A 24,913-nucleotide genomic window follows, 5' to 3' on the forward strand; every position below is an offset into this window, starting at 1 on the left:
TAAAAATCAAAGTTGACATCTAGTCCACTCTTTGGGTTTGGACTACTTTCAATTTCAGATGATTATGGTACAAACGTAGAAATTTTCAAAAAGTTTTAAAACACTTGGCTTATTAGGGGGGGGGGGGGTTGTCTTGTCTAATTGTCTGGATACCTGTACTTTGGACTAAATTGTCTAGTGAATCGAATCAACAACGACAGTCAGTTTCTTTAACTTAAGATGTTTGACAGATGAAAAAGTATGTATGCTACTAAATATGGGCCATGAGTGCTTAAGAAAATTGTGCGTATCACTGTACAAGAAATACAAAGGGCTTGAAGGTACCCGTGAATATAACCCTTCATCTTGAATGTGAACTACAGGTCAAATCCTCAAGTGAATTGTCAGGGGAGTATCTTACAAAAACTGTAGACTAAAGCATTTGTATCAGGCATACTTCTATCATCCCAACAATAAAAAGGTAAAAATTCAAATTTAAGTTCAGATGACATTTCTTTACATTTTCCAAGTTCTTGTGCTCCCAAAAGAGCTAAGAAGTTCCAGAACTCAACACAAAATTAATGCACAACATACAAACGCAACAACACAGCCATTCTTTCTCAGAAAATGTTTGAGACATGTGTAAGTACTGATGCACTAATATGATGTATGTTGCTGTTGATTCTATACATGTGTCAAGATACAGTGGAATCAGGCGTTCCTCAATTTTTGGGCATGTGAAGCTATTGGCATCATCAAAATTGTTCATTTTTAAAATCTTTCAATGAAAATAATACCCACCTGTCTTAAAGAGAAGTCGAGATATTTGAGATTTAAAGAGGTGGGGGTTGCCTGGTTTCAGAGGTAAAGTTAGCGAGAAAATAGCTCACAAAGTTTGGAAATTTACATAGCTTGAGAGTCCCTGGAAACTGAAAATTTACATTGTTTGTGCCTTTAATCAACGTTTTTTTTAGGTAAAATCCCCACAAAAAATGTATTTTTAAGTGGACATAAAATGTGTTGAGCCAAAAAAATAAAATTTGAAAAAATTGCCCAACGCCCAGAAAAATGGCGGTTTCTTGGATTTCATTCTTTTGACGAGCGCCTGGTTTCACCACTCTGCTTCACATATATTGACATGATCAAGGGGAACAGATGTATATTATTCATGGAAATTATCCTTGAAAAAAACAGTCCTGACAAAACATAATTTTCTAAATCAAACGCTTGGTGTTAAACGAATCCAAAGTCAAAAACATTAAAATTTGTTCTTAAAATATACTTTCTAGTCTAAAGATTAGGTAAACATGTCTTAACATATTCCAAAGGGAAATGTGATTCAAATTTATGCCCTCTTTTGCAAACAGCATTGATTATAACGTTTTTTGAATGATGCATTTAAAAGACTTATTATCTATAGACTGCTAAAAATCACGAAAAATTTGCGTTTTCAATTTGATAATAGAAGGAAAAGACAGGGCTGCCTATGACATATATATTTTTAAAACAAAGTCACAGCCAGTTTGAGTGACTTCGACTTTCATTAACATATTTGGAAAAGTAAATTTCTGCCATCTATATCTCAACAACAAAATGTACAAGAACATCTTTGAGAAAAAGTAATAACTGTAGACTTGTCACAGTTTACTTGTCCATACAGATGACTTGATTCCAGCTAGCTGACCAGACGAGATAACAGTCACATTTGAATGAATTGCTAAAAATACATTTACCTAGAAGTAGAAGAAATAGATTGTGAGAAGAGCAATAAAAAGTATGAGGACAAACAGAGGTTAAAAAGAAAAAAAAAGAATGATTACTTTTGACATGTCATCTTTGATCATAGATTAATAGATAGGTCTTTTAGTACACATAATGTTTTTTAAACTATCGCACTTCATTTGACGAAAGTTGAAATATATCTGTAAGGCTTAACAAGACACATCCATTTCCTTTTTAAAAAATGAGTATTTTGGCTGTTCTTCTTTTCCTGATCTTTTTCCCATCAGAGTAAGATTTGAAATCACTGGGCCCATCTATGGCATAATTAAACGATGAAATAAACAGATTTATCTTCTCATTTCAAAGGTTATGTTTATCATAATTAGACGACCAAAGTCTTTTCACTGACCACTGACATGGTCAATCTCTCCAAACATTGCAGTTCTCAAAATTATTTGCAAAAAATCTTTATCTATCATTCAACAATACTTAGTCCAAAAAAACCTGCAGACTACAATTTAATTGGACAATGTCCCTTCACTTTGACACACACACACACATATATATATATATATATATATTCTTAAGGGGCTCTGTCACAAACAGTAACGGAATTCTTTTTATTCTTTTTAAATGAGAAAAAGTTTACATTTGTCAGCGTGTGTGTGTGAGTGTGTGTGAGTGTGTGTGTGTGCTTGAGTGTGTGAGTGTGCGTTTTGTGTATATGTGAGTGTGCATTTTGTGTGTGTGTGTGTGTGTATGTATGTATGTATGTGTGCATGCATGTGCATGTGTGCGCTCGCAGGAGTGAAAAAGCAGGAAGTTGCATATAATAACAAAAGTTTTGTTGCTCTTTCCGAGAAACTTAAAGGAGTCGAATCCTTTTTATTCAACAACTCGTTTTGAAATGTGAAGGACTTATAAGTGTCTTTAAACTGTTTGTGAAAAAGAACAACTCCACTCAAATTTAAAATCGTCCTCAAGGAACCATACAGAGTATGTGTAACTCATTAATCCACTTCCAAAAGCCTAAAAATGAAGATGGGGTCAGAATATTAAAAAAAAAACCCATCCTAAAACATGCCTTTAGAAATTCACCAAAAAAATATAATAAAACTGCCATTCCATTTAAAACTGCAGCTTAACATGAATATAACATCCTGGATCTGTCTTTCTGTAGCTACACAGGCATATTGTACATAGACAACTTCCATGACTATAAATCAGGAACAATATAGCGAAATGCAACATCTTGTGACACGAGCAAAGTAATACTGGTAAAGAGTACATAATGAACAAAAGGGACCGACATCCCACTGAAAACTGAATAAAAATCTTCTAAGTTGAGGGTTACAGTGTGATTCACGATAAAACACCGAGTTTGTACAATTCTTTCCAGGCATATGGAACAAACTGAAACAATTATGACTTCATAGTACACAATACACTCAAATTGTGCTTCAACTTTGCAAAGTATGTAACGAAAGACGACTGACTGACAGACAACTACAGACCACATATTGCACGTTGCCCATTGCCTCACACTACACAAATGAATGTGGCATGAGGATTGCAAGAAAAAAGACGTACCCAACTCAAATAAATGCTCATACATACACAGGCACATGCACTGTGGAGCATGAATTCATGCATGGATGGCTGCCCATACACACACACACACTCGGTAAACTGGCAGTATGTACTTAAAAAACATTGGAGGTTACAAAATAGAAATAAAACATCACCAAAAAATAATAAGGAGACAATGTCAAAAGGAGTATAAGATTTGGTCTCTCAGTTCTAGCTGCATTTAAACTGTTGAACAACTAAATCAATTATAATTTCAATTTTGTACTTGATCCACTTTATAAATGTTTATTGACCCTTTGAGCATGCAAAATAATTGGTAACATTTCTCAGGCCTACTTCTTTCTAACGTGTATGAGATGATTTGTTTTATAATGCGATGCAATCCAACGAATATCAAATGCCATTCAAGTATCAAGCCTCCCAAAACAAAAGCACCTTTCATTCCCACTCCGCTATTTTATAATTAAACAAAGGAAAAGAGAATAAACCCAATAAACCAAAGAAAAAAAACAATACAAATAGAATTAAGAATCCTCCCCCCCCCCCCTTTCGTACATATGAGTAGAGTGTTAACATTTACAAATAAACTGCTTACCTTTCAAATTTAGAGCAAAATCACAATGTTTCACAACAAGAAACATGATAATTTAAGAAAAGAAGAAAGAAAATGTGCACTTTACACATTAAAAGAAAATATATGTGACCTATTGTATCCAACAGTTTCACATGTCACTTTTTTCTGCGACATTTTAGACATTTAGAGGTAAAAACATAGGTCACATATGCAGTGCCCTTGTTGAGGGAAAAGAAGAAAGACTTTCTCTTAAATTTCCAATCTTTCCATAGGCTGGTCAGGGCTACCAGTGCTTTTACTAGGACATTTGAAACCTTTAGCAAGTTCAAACTGACCATGCCAGAGGTGACATTACATATCATTTTTTCACACATTATATTGTTATCAAGAGCGCAATCAACTATAATCTTACAGCATTCTGCTATGCCGGCACCATCTATTAAAGAAAAAGCCGCAATTTGAAGACAACCCTCAAACCATGGCTACAAAGATTTCAAAATAATATTTGAAAGCATAAATGAAATATCTTTAAAAGGCAATAAAAATGCAATAGCCAAGTAAAAAAAAGAAGGGGGAGGATCACATCCAGACTAAAGTGGGTAAAGAAAATCATAAAAGCAGAATGACCAAGGCACAGAAAAATAAAAATAAATCCAATTCCTATAAGCAAAGGCAAACCCTTGCGCATTGCATTTAGACGATTTTTTGTTGTTGTTGCTGTTGTTGTTTAAAGCTGAATTAAAGCTGTCGCATAGTAGATCAAAATTGGAACAAAAGAAAAAAATCATTATTCTCACCAAAACTATTTATGGCGGAGCTGAAAAACAAAGAAAAGTTTGTTATCATCTCAGCACAACGAACCCTTTCCACAAATTCATCATAAAAAACAATGAATTTTACTTAAGCACTTAAACATGTGTAAACTGCAGTAGCAGCTTAATCTCATCAATAAAGTATCGTAGGTCCCAGTGGTTACATAAATGAACTTGTTCTGAAAATATCATGAATGAGAAAAAACAAGAAAAAAAAAGTGTTTTCATTCTACATGTAATTAATCTGTTATGTTCAGACAATTCAGAAGTGTGTTATTGAGTTCCAGGGGCAAAAACACTCCTTTCCTTTCTTCATATCTTAGACAGAAATGATTTGTTAATCATCCAGGGTCTATCAAGAATGAAAATTAATTTTTGTGAAGAGATAAAGTGATAGTTTTAAATGATTTTGGTTTCAGTGTTCAATTTCCTGCTCAACTGGAAGCAAATTTAATTTTTATTGATTTCTTTTTCTCATAGTTTTTATTTTTGAAACAAGTAAAATCCTCATAGATCAAGAAACACTTGAAGCATCTTTGACATCAATTTACTTCATTAATGGATGACATACAACTTAGAATTAAGGAAAGAAAAAAAACAAATTAAACAAGTTCAAGAAATAAGTGGTCACTTTTATGAAAACTTTAATAAAAGTGAAAAACACATCAGGTTGTTCGACATCCCTCAAATGTCTAAGTATGAAAGAAGATGAATACATTCACTTGTTCAAATGCATTGTGATAGCCATGAGAAGATAGCTAATTCCATTCACCACTTATAAATCTCACTGTATCTGCTATGCTCCTCCTCGTAACCGGTTACAATACGGTACCACACACACAAAAACGCGTCAGAGGCACAGAGTTCCATTTGTAACCACTCAGCTTTGTATTCCATTCATGAATATGTATGAATAACTGAACAATGAACAAAAAAATATGCACATTTGTGGACCACAGTTGCAAATGCCTCTAATCCAAAAAAAAAGCTTAACTTACTCTTCAAACATGTCCATCACTCCAAGGTGCAAAAAGCTCGCAAAAGAGTATAACTAACATCACTACCCACAGTGGGTAAATGGCCAATGGATTGTTCCATGCACTGAAGCCTGTAGCGTATGACAGAATCTCTTTTTTCTAATCTTCTTGAGAAGCTTATTATGATTAATGCATTATTCATATCATTTTTATTCAAATTGAGTGAAGTACTTACTAGGAACCTTTTTAAAGAAAGTTTGTATAAGCCGTATAAATTAGTTGCGTTGCCCCAGGATTGCGTTCAAGTCTATTTACAATCATCCTTTACAGTTCAGTGTTGAGAACCTATCTCAAATTTTACAATCCTACAAGATATCTTTTTACGTGAAACCAAAAAAAATCTCACTTTCAGCAAATTTCATATTTTGAATGGCAACAATAAGTATTTTGTTAGATCAGTGTCAAATAAACCCAAGGCAACTAAGTGAAATAATCAATTACATCAGCTTAGAAGCTTTGCAGCACAAAGACTTAATAAGTTTAAAGAACTTCTAAAATCTAAAATCACATCATCAGTGTCGCAAGCAATCCACTCAAGTACATTTGGGTACTTTTTACACCATAGACAAAAAAATTAGTTTTTATTGCGTTGTTTCTATCGGAATAATGAAAAGCTCAAATATTGTTAGCCTTGACTACAGCATTAAACTGCATTTTGATGATGCTGAAAGGTGCATTTTTGAAAGAGATTTGGGAAGGTGTAAAATTAGAAAATTCTCAAAATTTGGACTTATGCGAATTACTTGCAACAGCAACGACATATTTCCCATGTTCTAGATTACTCTAGTCAAAATGGTGCCTCTAAATTTTGTATATATTATTGTGACTTCTTTAAAATGAAAAAAAAAGAGATCTGCAGTCCTTCAATATGTGCTTTGGTCCTATTCCCCTGTTGAACCTTTTAGATTATTTTTTACATTTTCTGAACAGATCAGATACTAAATGTGCTGACCCCCCAAAAAAAGCTTTTGTTGAAAAAGTACCAAAGGTAATGTATACATGTGCATAACACTATATCTCTTTCATAAGTAATTCTGGTGGCAACCAGTCTACTTGTGCTAATAAATTCACTGGAGTGATATTGGAAGCCAAAGACACAAGCAGCTAAATGGAACCATCTCATGCAAACATCTCTGAATCCAGTCAACATCAGTCTATTAAAAGCACTCTTCAGTTGCTTCCTCTCTTCCATTACTTCTGACAAGCTGTGTTTGAATTAGAGAACACATATGCCTTTCCCAGTGAGATTTACTGAAACTGTTGGCAGCTAAAAGTAAAAAGGTTCAGCCTCCATCTTTCCAATCTTCTGAAAAGAAAGCAAAGTCTCATCTCAGCCTCCGAAGAACATTTTATTTTTTTCTGCAACAACGTTGATGTAATGATCAATCCAGCTGCTCATGGACTTGAACCCATCAGCTCAGAAACACATTTATTATCATAATACTAGTTCCAAGTGATGCGAACACACTTATCCTAATCTTTTGAGCCAAAGCACCAAAACGAACAGTGAAGCGCCCATATCGTCATGGCGATATAGGACTCCAACATTCTGCTGTATATATAGAGTTTGGTATATCCTTTGTAAACCCTCAGCACTCAGTGTCTTTGAGGTGCGGCACACCATCTGGCACAGGGGCGAACACAACCGTTTTGGTGTCTCGACGGGGAGGCGGGATGCTCTCAGCCGAATTGTTGCTGCTGCCACCCGCACTCTGAGTGGAGTGACTGTCTTCCTGGACAGAATTTGGCTTCAGTTTTGACTCCGCCCTCTTCCAAACGGGTGATGAGGCCCCGCCTCTATCCCCCGAATTGACAGAACTAGATGAGTAGTTGAGTGGGTCGGCACTGGCATACTGCAGTTTTGCAGAGCCTGTTTGACTACCGGTTTGGCTAGAACAGCTAATATTAGAATTTGAAGAACATGAACTATTCTCCTTGTTCTTTTCCACTGGATTCGGATCCAGCGTTCCTGGCACAAATCCACCAGACTCGTCCATGCTGGCCTCATTAAGGTCCCCAATTGTCTTACTACGAGTGCGGAAACCAGCATCTATATCCATTTCTCCAATTTTCTTATCCAAATCCATCGAGTGTCGTTCATTGTCAGTGCTCTTCATTCGTCGTTTGAACAAAGCAAGCTGAGGACTTGACAGGGGGTGTGGCTGGGAGGAGCCAGAGGCTCCGCCCACACTACCTGCCTCAGATGGCGCTCGCGAGGGACTGGTAGAGGTAGGAGAAGAAGAGTTTGGTCGATGATTGGGAAGATGAGAATGTTGCTGATGAGGGGAAGAGGAAGAAGAAGAGGTGGTGGTGGTGGGAATGATCATCTTCCTTACACTTTCTCTGATGGTCTGCCGTATCACCTTCATGAAGTCACATTTTGCTTCACTGGTGCTGAAAGTTAGGAATGAAGAAAAAGTGACGTTAAAATGTAATCAGTAAGAAATTCCTGGTGCACTTTGTGTGTGTTCTGTCAACACCAATGACGAGCATGCAAAGAACATGAAAAACATTTAAACAAAAAACATAACCAAACTCGGTGACAATTATAGGAAAGGTCAACGGTGAATCCCAGTAAAATACAAGAAATGTAAGTGCAAATGAAAAAAAATGTTTAGATTATTGTAAAAAAACAGTCCAAAAGGAACATGACAAAAATCCTAAACATGAAAAACCTACATAGTACATAGGTCTCATATGATAAACAGTAATATTTTAATCTTATAGCATGCTTTGATAGATTCTTCAATTTGATATCGCTGATCTAAAGCTAAGAAATACTATTTAAAAATACTACATTTTTACACTTATAAAACGATTGTCTACGAGAAAGCCATTTTAATATGACACCAGAATTGCGTCTTATTTGATATTTAGTTAAAAGACATTAGAAACAAGTTTTTCAATAATTTGAATAGACGTTTTGTTTGTTAGACATCAATATTATTAAATGTTGTCAACAAAAGAATACTGATACTCATCAGGTACCGAATAATTGTGCAGCAAAATAATTTGAAAATGATAAAACCTTCATTATTACAGCCTATTCCAAAGTATTCAAAACCAAAAAAAAAAAAGGTGTAAATACTACCTGTTGCAGAACTGGTACACTTTCTCAGGACGGCCTTCTAGCTCCGATCGTGAATGAACCAGGTCCCACCAGTAGTGCCGATCCATATCCCCGACCTTCCCAGTGCGGATCTGAACCTCCTGCGTAGGGATCAGGGTTCGGAACCTCTCTACAGACTCAGCCACTTCAATCAAGGAAGATCTGGCTGATATGGACTGAGTGACCAAACAAAAAAAAGGTTTAAATAATGAACAGTGGCACACTATTAGTTGAATTCTCCTTGTGATACTATCAAGATTTATATTGCCTCTGCTAGAAAACGTACCTTCTACAACTTTCTTCATAATGAGCAGTCTTTAAATGATAAATAAATTCAACTTCAAAAACACAAGTATGCTCCATATTGATGAGGGTTTTTTTGGCTTCTAAAGCTTCACCTTTCCAATTCAGCACACCAACTTGACATTCTCATCTGCATATTTTCAAAACTGTTGTACATAAAATTTTCCACAAATTTCCTGGAATAATCATTTTCTTAATTTGTTTATATCAAACTGTGGTTTCTCATATTTACTGTTTTTTCACATTCAAAGAGTTTTTTTAACAATAAGAAGAACAGAAACGAGAAAGAAAAAAATAAAACTTCTTCCCAACCTTTGTCTTTTTCCTTTTTAATCTCTCTCGGCAGAGGAAGGTGACCCCGGTCTTGAACACAAAAACGACGTTCTCAAACTCAGCAGATTTCTTGACCTTTCCGAGATGATCGGTGACGTTGACCCACTCCACGGTCCCATACATCTGAAGGTCCCCCACATTCAGCTCTATGGGCTGTGGAAGACAACATTATAGAATTAATGAGTATATAGATAAATGCTCAAGTGTGAAAGCAATCACGACTTCACAGGTCATGTTGAACTTTAGTGTTAAAACTTTCACTGAGCTGAAAAAGAAAACAAAACAATGGAAATGTTCCTGATGAATTCCTCACTGAACTCCATAAAATAAACAAACATGTCCATTTTCCCTGCATGACTAGGCTGGCGTATTTTCTTGAGACTGGAAAATATTCTTCTGCATTAAAAAAAATAAAAAATTGTGTGGGGCACAATTCATTACATAGCAATCAGTACGCATAGCAATCAGTACAGACACTTTTCCAATACTTAAAAAAATTTCTGAGATCAAAAAGGCAGTTATGCTCACTATTTGATATGGAGTACAGTATATCCCCGAGACATTTGAGATGAATTGTAAATGAACGTCAATCAAATCATCCAGCTAAAACGTCTTCTTTTGTTTCACTTTATTTCTACATTGGCATAATCTCATTAGTAATCAATCCCCTGAGGCTGTAAAGGCAAAATTTTCCATTGTATCAGAGATGAAAAATTATTTCATATCTAAGATGAAAGAAGCTGAAAACCAAATAAAATTATTATTCTTACAGGTTTGTGTGGGTTGTTCTCCTTATATGATTTGGTAAGTTCATCAAAGACAGATCCATATTCATCATAGATTTTCTGCATCTCATTGATATGTTCTGCCACAGCTTCCATCCCTTTCAGTGCCTCTGTGGAAATAAAAACAAAGAAAAAAATATTGTTTTTGCTATAAGGATATTCCACTTTCTTTAGCTTAGCACACTCATAAAAAATTGCACTTTGCAAGTGATCATTTTTGTCATATGAAATGAGATTAATTTACAAAGCATTATTTTGTTTTGTTTATCAACTTCCTATTCTTGTTCTGTTCATCTTCCCTCGATCTGTGAGGTCAAGCTCAATTTTTTTAAATGAAGGTGTTTTTCACTTCCCCATTTACATAATTCTGATAATTTAGGAGATGGGCTGCCACCCTGCCTGTCATGGCCAACCCTTACTGATGCGGACACAACTTCCAAATGGATGGGGATATTCAGTTAAAAATACTCTTGTTTATGTTTTAGTAAGCGTTTTCCGGCACTTGAAACACAATTAGGTCATATAAGTGTCGAAGATTAGAGGTGTTACAAGAGAGTAACAAACATAAAAAAGAAGAAGGAGAGATAAAGACAATAGTTGTAGGATAAGAAAGAAGGAGCAAACCACACCACAGCACCCACCAGCCACCCACTAAAAAAACCTCTCCTCATGGGAATCTTCCTCCTGCATGTGACAATGAAGGGTCAAACCGATACACCACAGACAGATCTGCAGATAGCAGACTCTTCACTCTTCACACAAAACACTGCTATGACAGGCATAGTATTCAAAGCCATGCTCAAACTTTCATCTTACCTGAGAGGTGATGGTGTTCGTCCGTGTCCAAGTGCGTCATATTGCACAGCTGTTGGAGGAGGAGGGGGTACTTGAGGATTCTTTGGATGGGCTTGATCAGGTAGGACTCCAGAGTGGCAGAATGTTGTTGCTTCGGGTTCCTGGCTCGAAGAAACTCCCGCAGAGCATCGTTGGCATCTGAGACACAGAGGACTGATGGATAATATTTATGGAACACGTTTTCAGTGTGGAAGAAAAAATGAAAGAAAAGAATGAAAAAAAGAAGAAAAGAAAGAAAGAAAGAAAGAAAGAAGGGGAAAAAAGGAAAAGGAAAAAAGAAGAAAAAAGGAGGTGGGGAGATAAGGACAATAAATATTTGGTAGGAAAGTAGAAGCAAACCATACCAGAGCAACCACCAACCACCAACTCTCAGTGGGAATGTAAAGAGAGGAAAAAAGTAAGGAGGAGAATGCTTTATATATCCCAGTCAGGATGACAGGATTCAAATGGCTTATTCTTCATACTAAAAGGAAATTCAGCACCTGATGTAATACATAATATAACAATTTGTGGTATACATCTCTATACTATGGTCTTTGCAGAGAAAACATTTCACATTGGTGCCACATTCTCTATCATTAGTACACCATAATAAAATGCATCATAAAAGTTTACCTGGATTGAGTATTTTCTGTGAGCGCGAGTGACTTGCACAGAATGAACTGTAGACCTTAAAGTGATTTGCGTAGTACAAGAAGGAACCTCCGAGGGAGAACAGTACTCTCTGAAAAATAAAGTGAGAAAAATAAAGAATTAATTTGAGACAGCCATTCTTTTCTGTGATGCAGGTCAGTCTTCTACTACAGAGAAACAGCTACAAAACAATGAACATACTAATCTGGGCGTTGGTGACCTAGTGGTTAGGCTCTCAGACTCGCAACCATAAGGTCGTGGGTTCAAATCACGTCAGGGGCCCGATATGTGTCCTTGGGAAAGGCACTTTACATGAATTCTCCTCACTTCACACAGGTGGGATCGGACTCAGCTTTAAACAGTGAAAGATGTTGCCAGTTTTTTAGTGTTTGAGGGCTTGCACTATACACTTCCCGGGAAGCTGAGAATGTTTCTGAAAGTTCTAGGGTCTGTTGGGTTAATAATATAGTGTAAAAATGCATAGAGCTCTGTTGAACGGGGATATCCGCTATACAAATGCTAACAACACCAACAACAACAACAATAGTAGCATTAATTCCGTTACCTTGAAGTCCGATACATTGTTTGTAGTGAAGAACTCGGGCACCGACTCCACAGCCTCCTCCAGGCTATGCAGGAAGCGCTGCTGGAAGGCCACAATCTCCTGGATGTTGCCAAAAAGCTGCTGGATCTCACCCGAGGTGAGGAACGTCTCTTCCTTGAGGGGCTCCAGATAGCGCTCTGTCAGGCACTTCAGGTCCTGAAATGGTACATATACATGAGGTGAGATAAGAAAGTACAGAGAAAACTGAGATGATTTTGAGTTTGTGTTATGAGAAGCACATTATTTTAGTTTTAGTATGAGTTTTACAGCTCTTGCAACACAATAAGGCCGAATATTAGAGGAGTTACAAGAGAGTAATAAACACAAAAAAGAAGGATGATGGCCTTTTGATAGGAAAAAAGGAGCAAACCACACGAGAGCACCCACTATTATTTAGCGCTGGGGCAAGGCACAAAAGGCAGACAGAAACAAAAAGGAAAAGCGGTGGAAAGCTGTCCTACTGTTTTAAGTCCAGAAAGCAGAATTTTTCACAAGAGAGAACAAACACAGTAAGAAATTATTAATCTGGTTGGGTTATAGGCGTACAATGTCCCCTCCAACACAATTTAATCCATCTCTGAAAGGACATCGGAAATTCAAGCACTTCTGCTTACACTACAGTCCAGCATTATACAACAGAACTGAATGTTCACCACATCCAAATCAAAACAATGAATAAGCTTTGAAAATACAGCTATCAATGCCCATTAAAATTCACTAACTAAAAAATGTAATTTCAAACTAAGACCAGTGCTTACTTTGACATAAGCTCTTTCAGTTTCCACCAGTTCCATAATGGCTTTCCTCATTCGCTGAGCATCTGACAACGGCTTAGTTGGGATGTTGGGATCATCTGACAACGAGCGAGGTTCATCTTTCCGACAAATTGCTGTAACTTGCTCAGCACCCTAGAGAAACAGTTTCATGAGATACCAGTGCTTTCATATGAAAAAAAAATGCATTGAAAAAGTAATTAATTGATATTTGTCTAAAAACATAAAGAGTTCTGTACATGAGAAGTACATAAGGAAAAAAAGGTTAGTGACAGTGGTTTGATGAGCTCATCACGGTACTTTGAATCTGTCTCTCTTTCTCCGTCTGTCTGTCTCTCTCACTCTTTCTCTTTTTGCCTCTGTTTTTCTGTCCTCTTCTCTCTCATTCATTGCACAGTCTGAAACACACACATATACATGCGCACACACACACACAGCACACATACATACAAACATCTCTTATAAAAGAATTCTTGCAGGAGAACCCACTTCTCTACTAAACATTGTCAACAGACATCATAACGGTCCCAAATGCTCTCGCTTTTTCTTTGTCTGTCTCTCTCTCTCTGTCTCTCTCTCCCCCCTCTCTCTCTCTTTCTTTCTCTCTCTCTCTCTCTCTCTCTCTCTCTCTCTCTCTCTCTCTCTCTCTCTCTCTCTCTCTCTCTCTCTCTCTCTCTCTCTCTCTCTCTCTCTCTCTCTCTCTCTCTCTCTCTCTCTCTCTCTCTCTCTCTCTCTCTCTCTCTCTCTCTCTCTCTCTCTCTCTCTCTCTCTCTCTCTCTCTCTCCCTCCCTCTTCCTCTCTCTTGTCAGACTTACCTCTAGCAGAGCATCAATCTGTGCTGGAGAAGTAGTTTGGGACCGTTTGTCTCGTGCTGACTGTGAGTGTGAGCCATCAGCTGTGAATACACCTCGATGTTACACCAACTAAAGAAACAACATCACTCTAGGAAAACAACTTTGATTGTACAAGAGATATTACAGGCCTACTGTTTTAACACGGATAGTTATCTTTTAGGAGAAAAACTCTTGAAAAGTATTAATATAACAATAATTAAAGTTTAGTGTTCGGTATCCCAGTCCGTATACATAATGAGATATTTCCTTCACAAATGTATTTGCAAACCTGTATGACTTTGTACATTGCCTGAAATGGATACTTACCAAAACACTACCCTTGAATTACAAAGTTTTATCTACTAAGTACCTAGCTTTGAGAAATTTGAGTTAAAAATTTTGAATTTTACAACATGTCAAGTTTTTTTGAATAATAGAGCAGACAGAACATTTGGTTCCTGACATCATGGTCTTAGTAACTCAAAACAGCCAAAAATGTTAGATAGAACTTTGTAATTTTAAGGGGGCCAAAATACACAGGCAGAATTTGTTGATGATAGTGATATGTACTTTGCAAGCTGTAGTGCTGCATGTATCCCTGAAATGGTAATAATTTGTAAATAACAAGCTAGCCTTGTGTCACATGAAGTCACATGAGCATTGTTCATATAACATGACTATTAATAAGATTCTCTTCTTCAAGTTCCAGATCTGAAACAAACATTATCAATCATAGTTTTCCACTCATTGTGGCTATCTTGAAAAGGTTCAATTGTGGTTTGAAAGAATGTGTAAAATAACATCAACAAGCACCAACACACTATCATCGTCATTATCATCATTGCCTTTCTCACGCTAGGTCAGAGTATAAGCAACAAACACTTTCAACCTTTCCGTATCCTGGCCCAGCCTCTTGATGTTATTCCATGTTTTCACACTTTTCTGCATATTGATTTCTGGGACTTTACTCCACCTTCCACGTACTAACCTACTATACATAAAGACAACTCACCATCGTCGGGTGAGGGAGCTGGAACAATCAAGTTCCCCAAAGACTTGTCGGAGAGTCGGGACTGGCTGGGAGGAGGGGGCACTACCATGTTGTTGATGTAAGCGTCTGTGTGCTGGGAGATGAAATCTGAGCGAGGGGGCTGTGTGCGCATACTGCGTACTGTAAGGAACAGGGTTCGAGACTCGTGCAAGAGGGTCTCAATGTATACCATGTCGAGCTCTGACACAATTTTGCTGTTGATGACCAGAACCTCATCTCCAACAATCAAACCTGGAATAATGAATTGAAAGATAGTAGAGAGACATTCTGGATAATTGATTGGAGAAATGTTCAATTAAAGAAAAATATAGTTCACCTGGAAACAAACTTGAAGTCAAATGGGTGTCGCTTAGTCTTATTTTTATCTTTTCTTAAAACATGTTATCAATGTAATGATTGATCTTTTTATGCTATGAACTGCTTGCACTGTACATGCTCACCTTATTAAAAAACAAAGAACAAAAATATAGCAACATATATAATATCACTGAGAAAGAGCAGCAATAGTTTTTTATAAAATATATTTGTTCATTTGCCTTAACATTTCAAATTTAAAAATTAAGATGATTTTACCCCACTGAAAAGAGAAATTTGCTTTGTTTGAATAAAGAAAAGAATATTGGCACACTAACAGTCATTTACTGCATGAAGAAAGCAAGACCAATAAACAGATGGAACAAAAAGAAAGAAAAGAAATGTGCTTTACCATACATACAACATTCGAAATAATACAATGACGTAAAAACTTTTAACGACAGCACAATAAAGCTTGTAAATTTTTATCAATGCAAAAGCAAGAGAACGAAGAATTTAGTTGTCTTTTCGTAATTTTTTTTTTTTTACTATTATCTGCTCTGCTCTGCTTGGTTGGAGAACAGGTATCATCGCAGGCGGTACAATGCCATAGCTGCTCCTCCCTCCACTACAAGAGCATTTTTCTGCACTCACCTCTCTTATCAGCAACAGCGTCCCGCGTGACATCACAGACATAGACTCGGAGCTCATCATCTCGGTCCAGATCCTCCGCTAGTTCTGCTTCAACGGCAAACCCAAAAACCCCATCCTTTGTGGGTTTGGTCAGCTCTAGTTGGAACACACACTTCTGACACACCTCGATGGCCTCGTATCGCTGTGGTAGAAGGATGGAGAGGTTAGTTATAAGTTTTAGTAAGAGTTTTACGGCACTTACGACACGATGAGATCATATAAGTGTAGAAGATCAGAGCTCTGTTTGTTAGTCTTAGTAAGTGTTTTACGGCACTTGCAACACAATAAGGTCATAAAAGTGACGAAGATCAGAGCTGGTACAAGAGAGCAACAAACACAAAAAAGAAGGAGAGGGTTATTGACTCTTTAAAGTCGGCACCACTATTAACAAGACACTGAATAATGGTACTTATTTTTTGTTTTCCTTGTTCATCATTAATATCTGTGGAACTCACTAACTACTTGATAATCTAAATTGAATAGGAATGGAAGAAAGAAATGGACAAAATAGAAACATGGAACACCATGGGCAGCTAATATAGTCAAGTGTAACAAGTTTCTGTCATTTGATGACTCTGTCTCACATTAAGAACCTGGGACATACAAGTGGTCATTAAACCTGGAAGAGAGCTGAACAAAATTACTTTGCTCAAGCAACCATGGAAACAAATTCAGTTGGTCTGCAAGAGCTGTTTTCAGTTTAAGTCTGATTTCACATATAGCCAGATATAAGTAAGTGTCTTTAAAGGAAAGGCACTTGGTTGGGAGATATAATAAATGAAGAAAAAAGAAAGAAAGAAAGGAGGTAGAAATATACTATATATGCTAGTAGGGTTGGGGTGGTGGGGGGGGGGGGGGCATCATTACCCTCAAACGTTGACAACATACATACCAGCTTTTTAATGTTTTCATGTTTGTCAGGTATGACAAACGTATTGTCTGTGGATCCGAGAGGTTTGATGCGGACGTAATGATCTCGAGGGTTAAGTTGTCGCTTGTTGCAGGTCATCTGGAGCAAGTCCTGTACGCTGGTGCCCCGGTCCACGCCGATGAGCATTGTCTGAAAGTTGTAACACTGAAACACCGGACAGAGTAACACAGCAAGTCAATCAAAGGGGGAGGGAGCCAGCACCAAAGCTATAGGGGAGTACTGCCATAACCTGACCAAATGCTTCTTTTTCATTCACAGCAGTTTTGAGATAAAAAAAAGCTTTTTGTCAGCGTAACAATTTAAAAAAGGTGTTCTTCCGAAATTTGAATTCAAATTTATTAAACAACTAGTCACAGTTTCACTTTGATGTTTTGGACACACATAGGGTAAATAATCAGGCTTTCAATTTAGCAAATTAAAAAAATTTAGCGCCAAAAATGAAAACTGGCGTTTTGTCAGCTTATGGCAGGGTACAGAGCGCAGACACAGAGTTGACTTTTTCCAAGGGTTTTTTTTTTTCAGACACGAAAATACAATGGAGTCTTCTTAAGCTGAGCACCGTTGATCTGAAAACAGAGGTAAACTAAAAGAAAAGAAAATCTCCATTTTTTTCCGTTCTATATGGGAAACTTCTCTAAACTGAAAATTCCGACTTAAATGAAGACAATCCTGCGGTCTCACAGATTTCAGTCTAAGTGGCCTCCATTGATTTTACAGAACATAATCATAATCCATGTTGTCATTGCAGGAACAGTTCTTAGATGACAGACTTTATAGCACAGAAACATAGCCAAAATATGACGTCTAACTGAAAGAACAATCACACAGGTTTTGGACAGACATGGAACCAGAAGCAGCTCGTGTTATTGTCAGTTAGTCAATAAAATCAAAGGGGGTACCATCAGCAGAAAAGCAGTGAAACACATAAAAAATACTTGAAAGAAAGCAAAAATAAATCCAAGGAAACCAATACAAATAAAAAGACGGGGGCAGGGGGGGGGGGGGGGGTGGAGGGAACCCAAACTCCAGTGTGTTATCAGCATTTTAATCAACAATAAGTGCATAAATCATTGCCAGATTTGGGGTTTGGCTTGACTGTTTGAATACATCCAGCTGTAGATTATTATTTCTTCTGCTCTCAACACAAACAATTTATTTCAGAGAGCTGGATTCCATTCGTCCCTAGAAGTAAATTAAGCTTTTGAAAGTGTGTAAATATAACACCAGTCCAAATTTTTAAAATGGTGCTCATATTTAGGACTACAGGAGCATTAAGCCCAGACAGTAGTTCTTTGAAAAAAATCCCTTAAAAAGGTTTCTTATTTGAACTCGCAGAAATTTATAAAGCAGTATTCTCATTCCCAAAGCCATTCATAGAACTGAGTAAAAATGATCAACGAACAGAGCTTAATTGAGCATCAACACTCCCAGAACGCTATGAAAGCTAAATGGCGCAAGAGATAATACCCAGGAACAGCCAACCTATCACTTCCACATGTTCAAATATTGTGATAAGTGATTTTAAAAAATCATAGCTAACAGCAGACCAAGTGTTAAAGGTGAAGAATAACAAAAACTAACAGAAAATAATTAATGCAATATTGAAAAAATAAGCAATATTGTTACGGTCGTCTACCTAAATCAAATTTTTTTCCCTCCCACAAAGATATTCCCATTCGCCTTGCAAATTATTTTTTAAATAATAAAAGTAAATAAATAAATACATAAATAAATAGACAAATATAAATAAATAAATAAATAAATAAATACATTTTAAAAGAATTATTAAAAAATAATTCACAGAAAAAAATGTAATAAACACAATAAAGAGAATTACAAGAATCACCAGACATTTACTAAAGAAACAATACATTAGCATATGGAGCAAAAGAATGTATTCGACGGAAAACATGATAATTAAATTAATCTGTAATACAAAATACCAATAACTCAATTACAAAACAAATCAAGAATCCTTATTATGCACTCGTGTTTTGGTGAAACAAAGAAAAACAACAGGAGGGAAGGAGAGAGGGAGAGGGGGGGAGATAAGATAGAGAGACAGAGAGAGACAGAGAGAGAGAGAGAGAGAGAGAGAGAGAGAGAGAGCAGGGGGGTATAGAGAGAGAGAATTCCTTTGTGTTTTATTTCAAATTAACTTCCACTTTAATAAGCTTTGCTTTCGTCTCAGCCCCTTTATCCACTGCAGCTCTTATCCTATTGTTCATAACACTATCAATTTGTACTGTCTTCGAAAAACAAAATTGAATCAGCTCAGCTGTCTCTGACATTCCGTCTTCCTCTTCTCCCTGCAAATATCAGTCCCTATTTTCCATTCTTCTTAGTACTCAGTGACTTCTATCTGAAAGTCTCAAATGATCTGAGCCCTTTTGAATCCTATTAAATCATATAATCCCTGTTTCAAGACCTCAGAAAACAAGATGAAAATAGTTTTCAATAAGAACTACATTTAAGACATATAATTGTTGCATTGTGGACTATCCCAATGATGAAGAAAGGGGAAGGTTACGAGTGTATAAGTCCTCTCCGCCATTTCTAAAAGTACATGAAAGTGATGGCAACGAAGACCGATGACAGAGGAAGTGAAGGAAGGGGATGAAGAGAAGGAGAAGGAGGAGGGAAAGTGATGATGGTAAAGACTGATAAAGGAGGAAGAAAAGAAGGAGAATGAGAAGAGATAATAGGTGACAAAAGCTTTTGAAATAGGATGAGTGAGAGGAGGATGAAAAAAGACAATAATGCATACTCAAAAGGAGGACAAAGACAAGGAAGAGGAAGAAGGATGAGAAAAAATTGGAGGAAGAAAAACGGGAGAAAGAAGAACACACACAAAGTCGCCCTGTCTTCCTACCTGGTTATTTGGCAGCGTGACCTTGGAGAGACTCTCCTGGCCTGGGCTCGCGTCAGGTCCTGCCTTCTCCAGGAGATTGTCCATGGAGTCGGAGTGTGGAGCATGACCCGTTTTGTACAACGCTCTGTGGGAAGTTTCGAGAAAATTTTGAGTTACAGTAAAGTCTGAGATTGAGAGAAGTTTGAGTTGAGTAAAATTTGAGTTCGAATGACCCGTTTTGTACAAAGCTCGGTGGAAAGTTTCTGAGAAAATTTTAGAGTTCGAGTAAAGTTTGAGTTTAAGTAAAGTCTGAGTTCGAGTGAAGTTTGAGAAGGTATGAAGTTTGAGTTAAGTAAACTTTGAGTCTGAATGAAGTTTGAGGTGAGTAAAGTTTGCGTATGGGTAAAGTTTGAGTAAAGAGAAGCACACAGACAGAATGGTAGTCATCTGGTGCAGGGAAATAGTAAAACAGAAGACATAAAAACAAAACAAAGAGAGAGAGAGAGAATGTTGAAAGATTTCAGTAGATTCTGACAAGTCATCAGTTGAATAAATATAGAAGCGAAATTCCACACAGTGGCAATTATCATCATAGTGTACTTGTTTTGCCTCAATTGAAAAGTGAATAGTTCAGAAACAATCTTTTCATGGTTCATGCAGGGTTTATAGTTAGTTACTTGAGATACTCATTTTACAGTTAGCACAGATATTTATATTACAGTATGCATATCAGTAAAATAACTCAAACAGAAAATATTCTAATATAATAACCCTATAAAAAGTCCCATCATATAAGACAAAACAAATTTCTGGAACATACTCTGAGCTAACGCTGGAGCTGACGAGTGCTGTTGGTGTCCTTGACCTTGGCTTCTGCACACTCTCTGACCTTGGGGACAACATCCCTCCCTTCTGACTTGTCTTGCCATAGATATTTGGTAAGACCAAAGGTTTGCGAGCGCTGACTAGAGCATGGAAGGATGTCACGGTGAAGATGCCGAGACGACCCAAAGTCGTCTTTGAAGCTTTCGATGCATTGGCCAGGAGAACCTGAAGACACAACAGAATAAAGTAAGTCTGTCTCTTCATGCTTATACTTTATATTAAAATGCGTACATTCTTGTTTATATTTTAGTGATGTGGTGTAATTTAAATTTGTTTCTGATTTAAAAATACAGCATGAGAATAAAGTGTGATGATCTGTCATATTATTATTATGACAGATACCAGGGAATAATATATCTTCACTAAAGACTCAAAGTAACTTAATGTTCTCAAAGGGGATACAAAGGCAGTAGGTTACTGAAGTGATCTTCTCCTTTCACTTTCTCATTCATAATCAGCAACCAACTTTTCCAACCCAACGGCCATCTGAGTTCTAACCCTTCGGCCAGTAAATCAGCAACCAATAAAAAATTTTTTAACTCGTGCTCACCTTGGGGTTTGGCAGCTCGGAGCCCTGCAGGGAGGCGGAGTAACAGCGAAAGCGGTACTGGTCGATGTACAGCTTCTCAAGGTTCTCCTCCCACTGGCCGATCTGCTTCATGATCGCCGTGCGGCTCCGCGGATCTGTCACCACTGTCATCTGGAGTTCTGCCATCTTGCGCATTTTCACATCCTGTGAGGGTTTACGTAATATAGTTTTGCTTGAGAGTAATACAGAAGTACATCACCACAATAACATCATGTAGTGCAGGGAAGAGGCAAGAAAGACAGAGAGAAACAACAGAGGGTACAAAAAAAAGAAGTAGGACTTAACAGTTGTACTCTCTAACCACTCACAACAGTGGCAACTATCAAACAGGATGATGTCAACAGGCACTTTACTTTACTTTGTTGAGAAGAAAAAGAGCTTTCTATCTCTAGCAAGCTGGATGGCCTGGCTGAGTGGCATTTTGTGTGTTTTCAAGGTATCCTTCTCACCCTCGATCCAGGTCTTCCTTAGTCTTCCTCTTGCCTCATACCCTGATATTCTTTTGTAGTATACTGTAATGGCAAGCTGATGAGGTGTCATACATGTCAGATGTCCAAACCACCTGATTGTTTGCTCCAAATGTAGAGGAGGACAGGCGTTGTTCCCATAATTTCTCATCATGTCCCATCTGGTTTTGTCGAGAGGTAACAGAACAATCACTGAACCAAACTTAGACTCACCATATCTATGCTGGACTCAAGCCGTGTCAGTTCTGAGCACAGCAGTTTGAGTGTGTTGTCCTTGCCATGTTGCCGTGCATAGCTGGAGGCACAGGCCGAGTGTACGGCACGGATCCAATTCTCCAGATCAATCTGAGATGATGCCTGAGGACATTAAATTGTAAAGGACCTTGGATTAGAACCCTCAAATTATGTTACCAAAAAAGACCGCACTATAAGTTTTTTTTGTATATACACAGATTTTTTCCTTTCACCATTGAACTATCAATAAGTTTGAGAAACCAAAGGCTAAAAGATTTACTCATCAGCAGAAACACATTCAGGTATGTGCATGCACCTTGTTTGATACCTCGACCTGCTCTAAATTATATACACACCATGGTCATTTCTTCAGCAAATTAACCAATGACTAAGAAAGAGTTAATATTATAGGGATAGCAACATTTGCCTAAGAATGTTCGTTCAACAGCTGAAAAAGCTAAAACTTTTGGCATTAGACCTAAATGAAAGAAGCTCATCTGATGTACTGAGTCATCATGCCATGCTTGAAGATAATACAATTACAAGCTGTCAAGGCATTAATCTTTTACTCATGCAGTAATGTAATGTTACTGTCCCTAGACTGGAACTCTGTACCATACCTGGAAAAGATAAGCATCTCCACAGGCTGTGCTCAACGAGAATATGTTGTCTCTTTTTGGATGTTCTGGAACTGCTTGTGCAATACCACCTTCGATTACTGTTACATGGGGGGGGGAAAACAAAATTCTTTGCACTTATGGAAGAAATTGACGTATTAATCATGTATAATTTCCCTTTTTTAAAAATATATCAATCGTCTTTTTGAAAAATCAGTTTGACGAAGCTGACAAGAGAAGAAAGAAGGGATACAGTGTCGACAAAATGAGGTGAAAGCCCAGGGAAAGAACAGCAGAAAAAAAATTGGAAAGAAGTAGGGGCCTACACAATATCACCTGGTGAAAATACAAGTTAACAGATTGACAAGTAATGTAATTAATATTGACAATATTATAATAAACAACTTTTACCAGCTGAAAGTTTTTTCAAAGTTGGCTATCCACCAGCCTCCTGGCTTCATTTTCTTAGTTGCTGGCAATGTGAAAAACAGATAACCCCCACAAAAAAAATAAACAAAAAGCACTAAAATGCAAAACAACAACAACAACCAAACAAAAATAAATAACAATTTTTTTTAAAATTTAAAAAAGCAACAACAACGAATAAAGCAACAGTTGCTTTTTTTGTCTACTCCAAAACAAAACCAAGTCAAACAAACAACAATGAACTGTTAGAACTAAAAAATCACATTATAAAATCCCCCCCCCCCAAAAAAAAAACAACCCAACAAAACAACAACTACCCCACCCACTCCACCCCCCTGCGTCCATACTTCATATCCAAACGTGGTCCATACCTAGGATGTGCCTTGGAATACTGTTCTCGGTAATGGAGCTCTCCTCGTCGCAGTCGAAGAAGAGCAGAGTGGTGCCCTTGAGACAGACCCAGTAGCGCTTCCAGGCACGACGAGGCGCCAGCTCCACCTTCTTCTTCTTGTGGAGCAGCCAGTTCTTCACCACCAGCCATCTGAAAGTTTAATTACAATTAATTGTAACACTTTACGTCCACATCGACACAATTTAGGTGGGTGGTTGTTGGAGGGTGCCACTGCAAGGTCCTATACTTCTTTACTTTCCCTCTGTTGAGTCTGTCTGTCTGTCTGTCTGTCTGTCTGTCTGTCTGTCTGTCTGTCTGTCTGTCTGTTTGTCTGTCTGTCTGTCTGTCTGTACTTTTTCCCCAGCACTAAATCATAAAAGATCATTACAGTGTCAATGTACATCTCTTAACAAAAACAATTTAAATACATTTAGACTGGTAAAGAGGTCGGCTGTTCCAGCTCTGCCTGTCAAGGCTAAACTGGGCAAAAACAATGTTCTTCCTGCTCTATCAAAATCGTAAGATTATTCGGAGTCGTTATCAAGATATTCAAATAATTGCAATCGAAAAAGCTTGACATGTTGTGAAACCAAACAATTTTCCCGTCAAATTTATCAAAGCTTGGTACTGAGCAGATAGAACAGTCATTCTAAGGTAGCAAAGTGGTGCTGAACTTGGGCAGTCAATCAAAAGTATAAATGTAAAATAGGTATCCATCAGCTAACATCCATCAAGTAACATAGCATAAAACGTACCCTGCCTTCCTGATGGCTCCCACTTGCCGGGCATAAGACATCTGAGACTCTGTGTCCGTCATTGTGTCTATGCTGTCCTCACTACCGCCTTCTTCATCATCAGACAGCTGAGGAAAGTACAGACATTATGCTGTTATGGAAAGCTAATTCATTAAATAATACATCCGCTCACGAACCCACAGCCAGTCAATCAACCAACCATCCAACCAATCAACCCGCTGAACGTCCAATTTCCCAACCAATGAACTCGCTAAACATCCAACCATCAAACTCAAATAAATTTTAACAGACAACCATCCAACCAATCAAGCCGCTGAACAGCAAAATAATCAAACCGTAGAACACCAAACCATCGAATAAGTCAACTTTCTCGAAATCAATCCGTCCCGTGAAACAATCATCAATGAGTTTGCCAACAAACCAACAATCAAACAACTGTCTACCGGGCAGATAACCAACCGACCAACTGACCGACCATCCACCAAAACGACCAACCAACTACCTACCCACCCAACAAACCAACAAACCACTCAACAACCCACCCACCAAACCAACCAACCAACCAAGTTATCAACAACAAATCAATTTTTCCCATATCATCAATCAAACTACTGTAAAGATATCCATTATTCAGTCAATCATCCATCAAACACAAGAGGCTAGGTGACCTCGAGCTCAAAGCTTAGTAAATAGTATAGGTAATGATGTGACAGACCAGGGCGAGGACAAGAATGCAGTGTTCTGAGGACTAAGGGCTTAAACCCTCTTTCTTTCTCCCCTCCCCAAC

At 37.6% G+C, this 24,913-nt stretch overlaps 1 protein-coding gene across 5 annotated transcripts in view; it reads right to left on the minus strand.

Annotated features, from left to right (window-relative positions):
• Positions 1–1,019: 1,019 nt before the first annotated feature.
• The window catches only part of LOC101847722, a gene marked incomplete at its 5' end in the record, with an annotated part of 28,517 nt that continues 4,623 nt past the window's right edge, over positions 1,020–24,913 (minus strand). Inside the window, 21 exon segments of one of the 5 annotated variants that reach the window (XM_035969601.1) lie at positions 1,020–1,654; positions 4,663–4,682; positions 8,051–8,108; positions 8,806–8,999; positions 9,439–9,612; positions 10,230–10,354; positions 11,061–11,252; positions 11,715–11,823; positions 12,298–12,492; positions 13,095–13,244; positions 13,925–14,004; positions 14,955–15,224; positions 15,942–16,122; positions 16,873–17,055; positions 19,784–19,907; positions 20,583–20,812; positions 21,198–21,380; positions 21,917–22,060; positions 22,558–22,655; positions 23,352–23,521; positions 24,127–24,233. In XM_035969601.1, the coding sequence (XP_035825494.1) occupies positions 4,668–4,682; positions 8,051–8,108; positions 8,806–8,999; positions 9,439–9,612; positions 10,230–10,354; positions 11,061–11,252; positions 11,715–11,823; positions 12,298–12,492; positions 13,095–13,244; positions 13,925–14,004; positions 14,955–15,224; positions 15,942–16,122; positions 16,873–17,055; positions 19,784–19,907; positions 20,583–20,812; positions 21,198–21,380; positions 21,917–22,060; positions 22,558–22,655; positions 23,352–23,521; positions 24,127–24,233 (2,982 nt within the window). 5 annotated transcript variants of the gene reach the window in all.

The sequence above is a fragment of the Aplysia californica genome, unplaced genomic scaffold, assembly GCF_000002075.1.
Source record: "Aplysia californica isolate F4 #8 unplaced genomic scaffold, AplCal3.0 scaffold00162, whole genome shotgun sequence".
NCBI classification, from domain to species: domain Eukaryota; kingdom Metazoa; phylum Mollusca; class Gastropoda; order Aplysiida; family Aplysiidae; genus Aplysia; species Aplysia californica.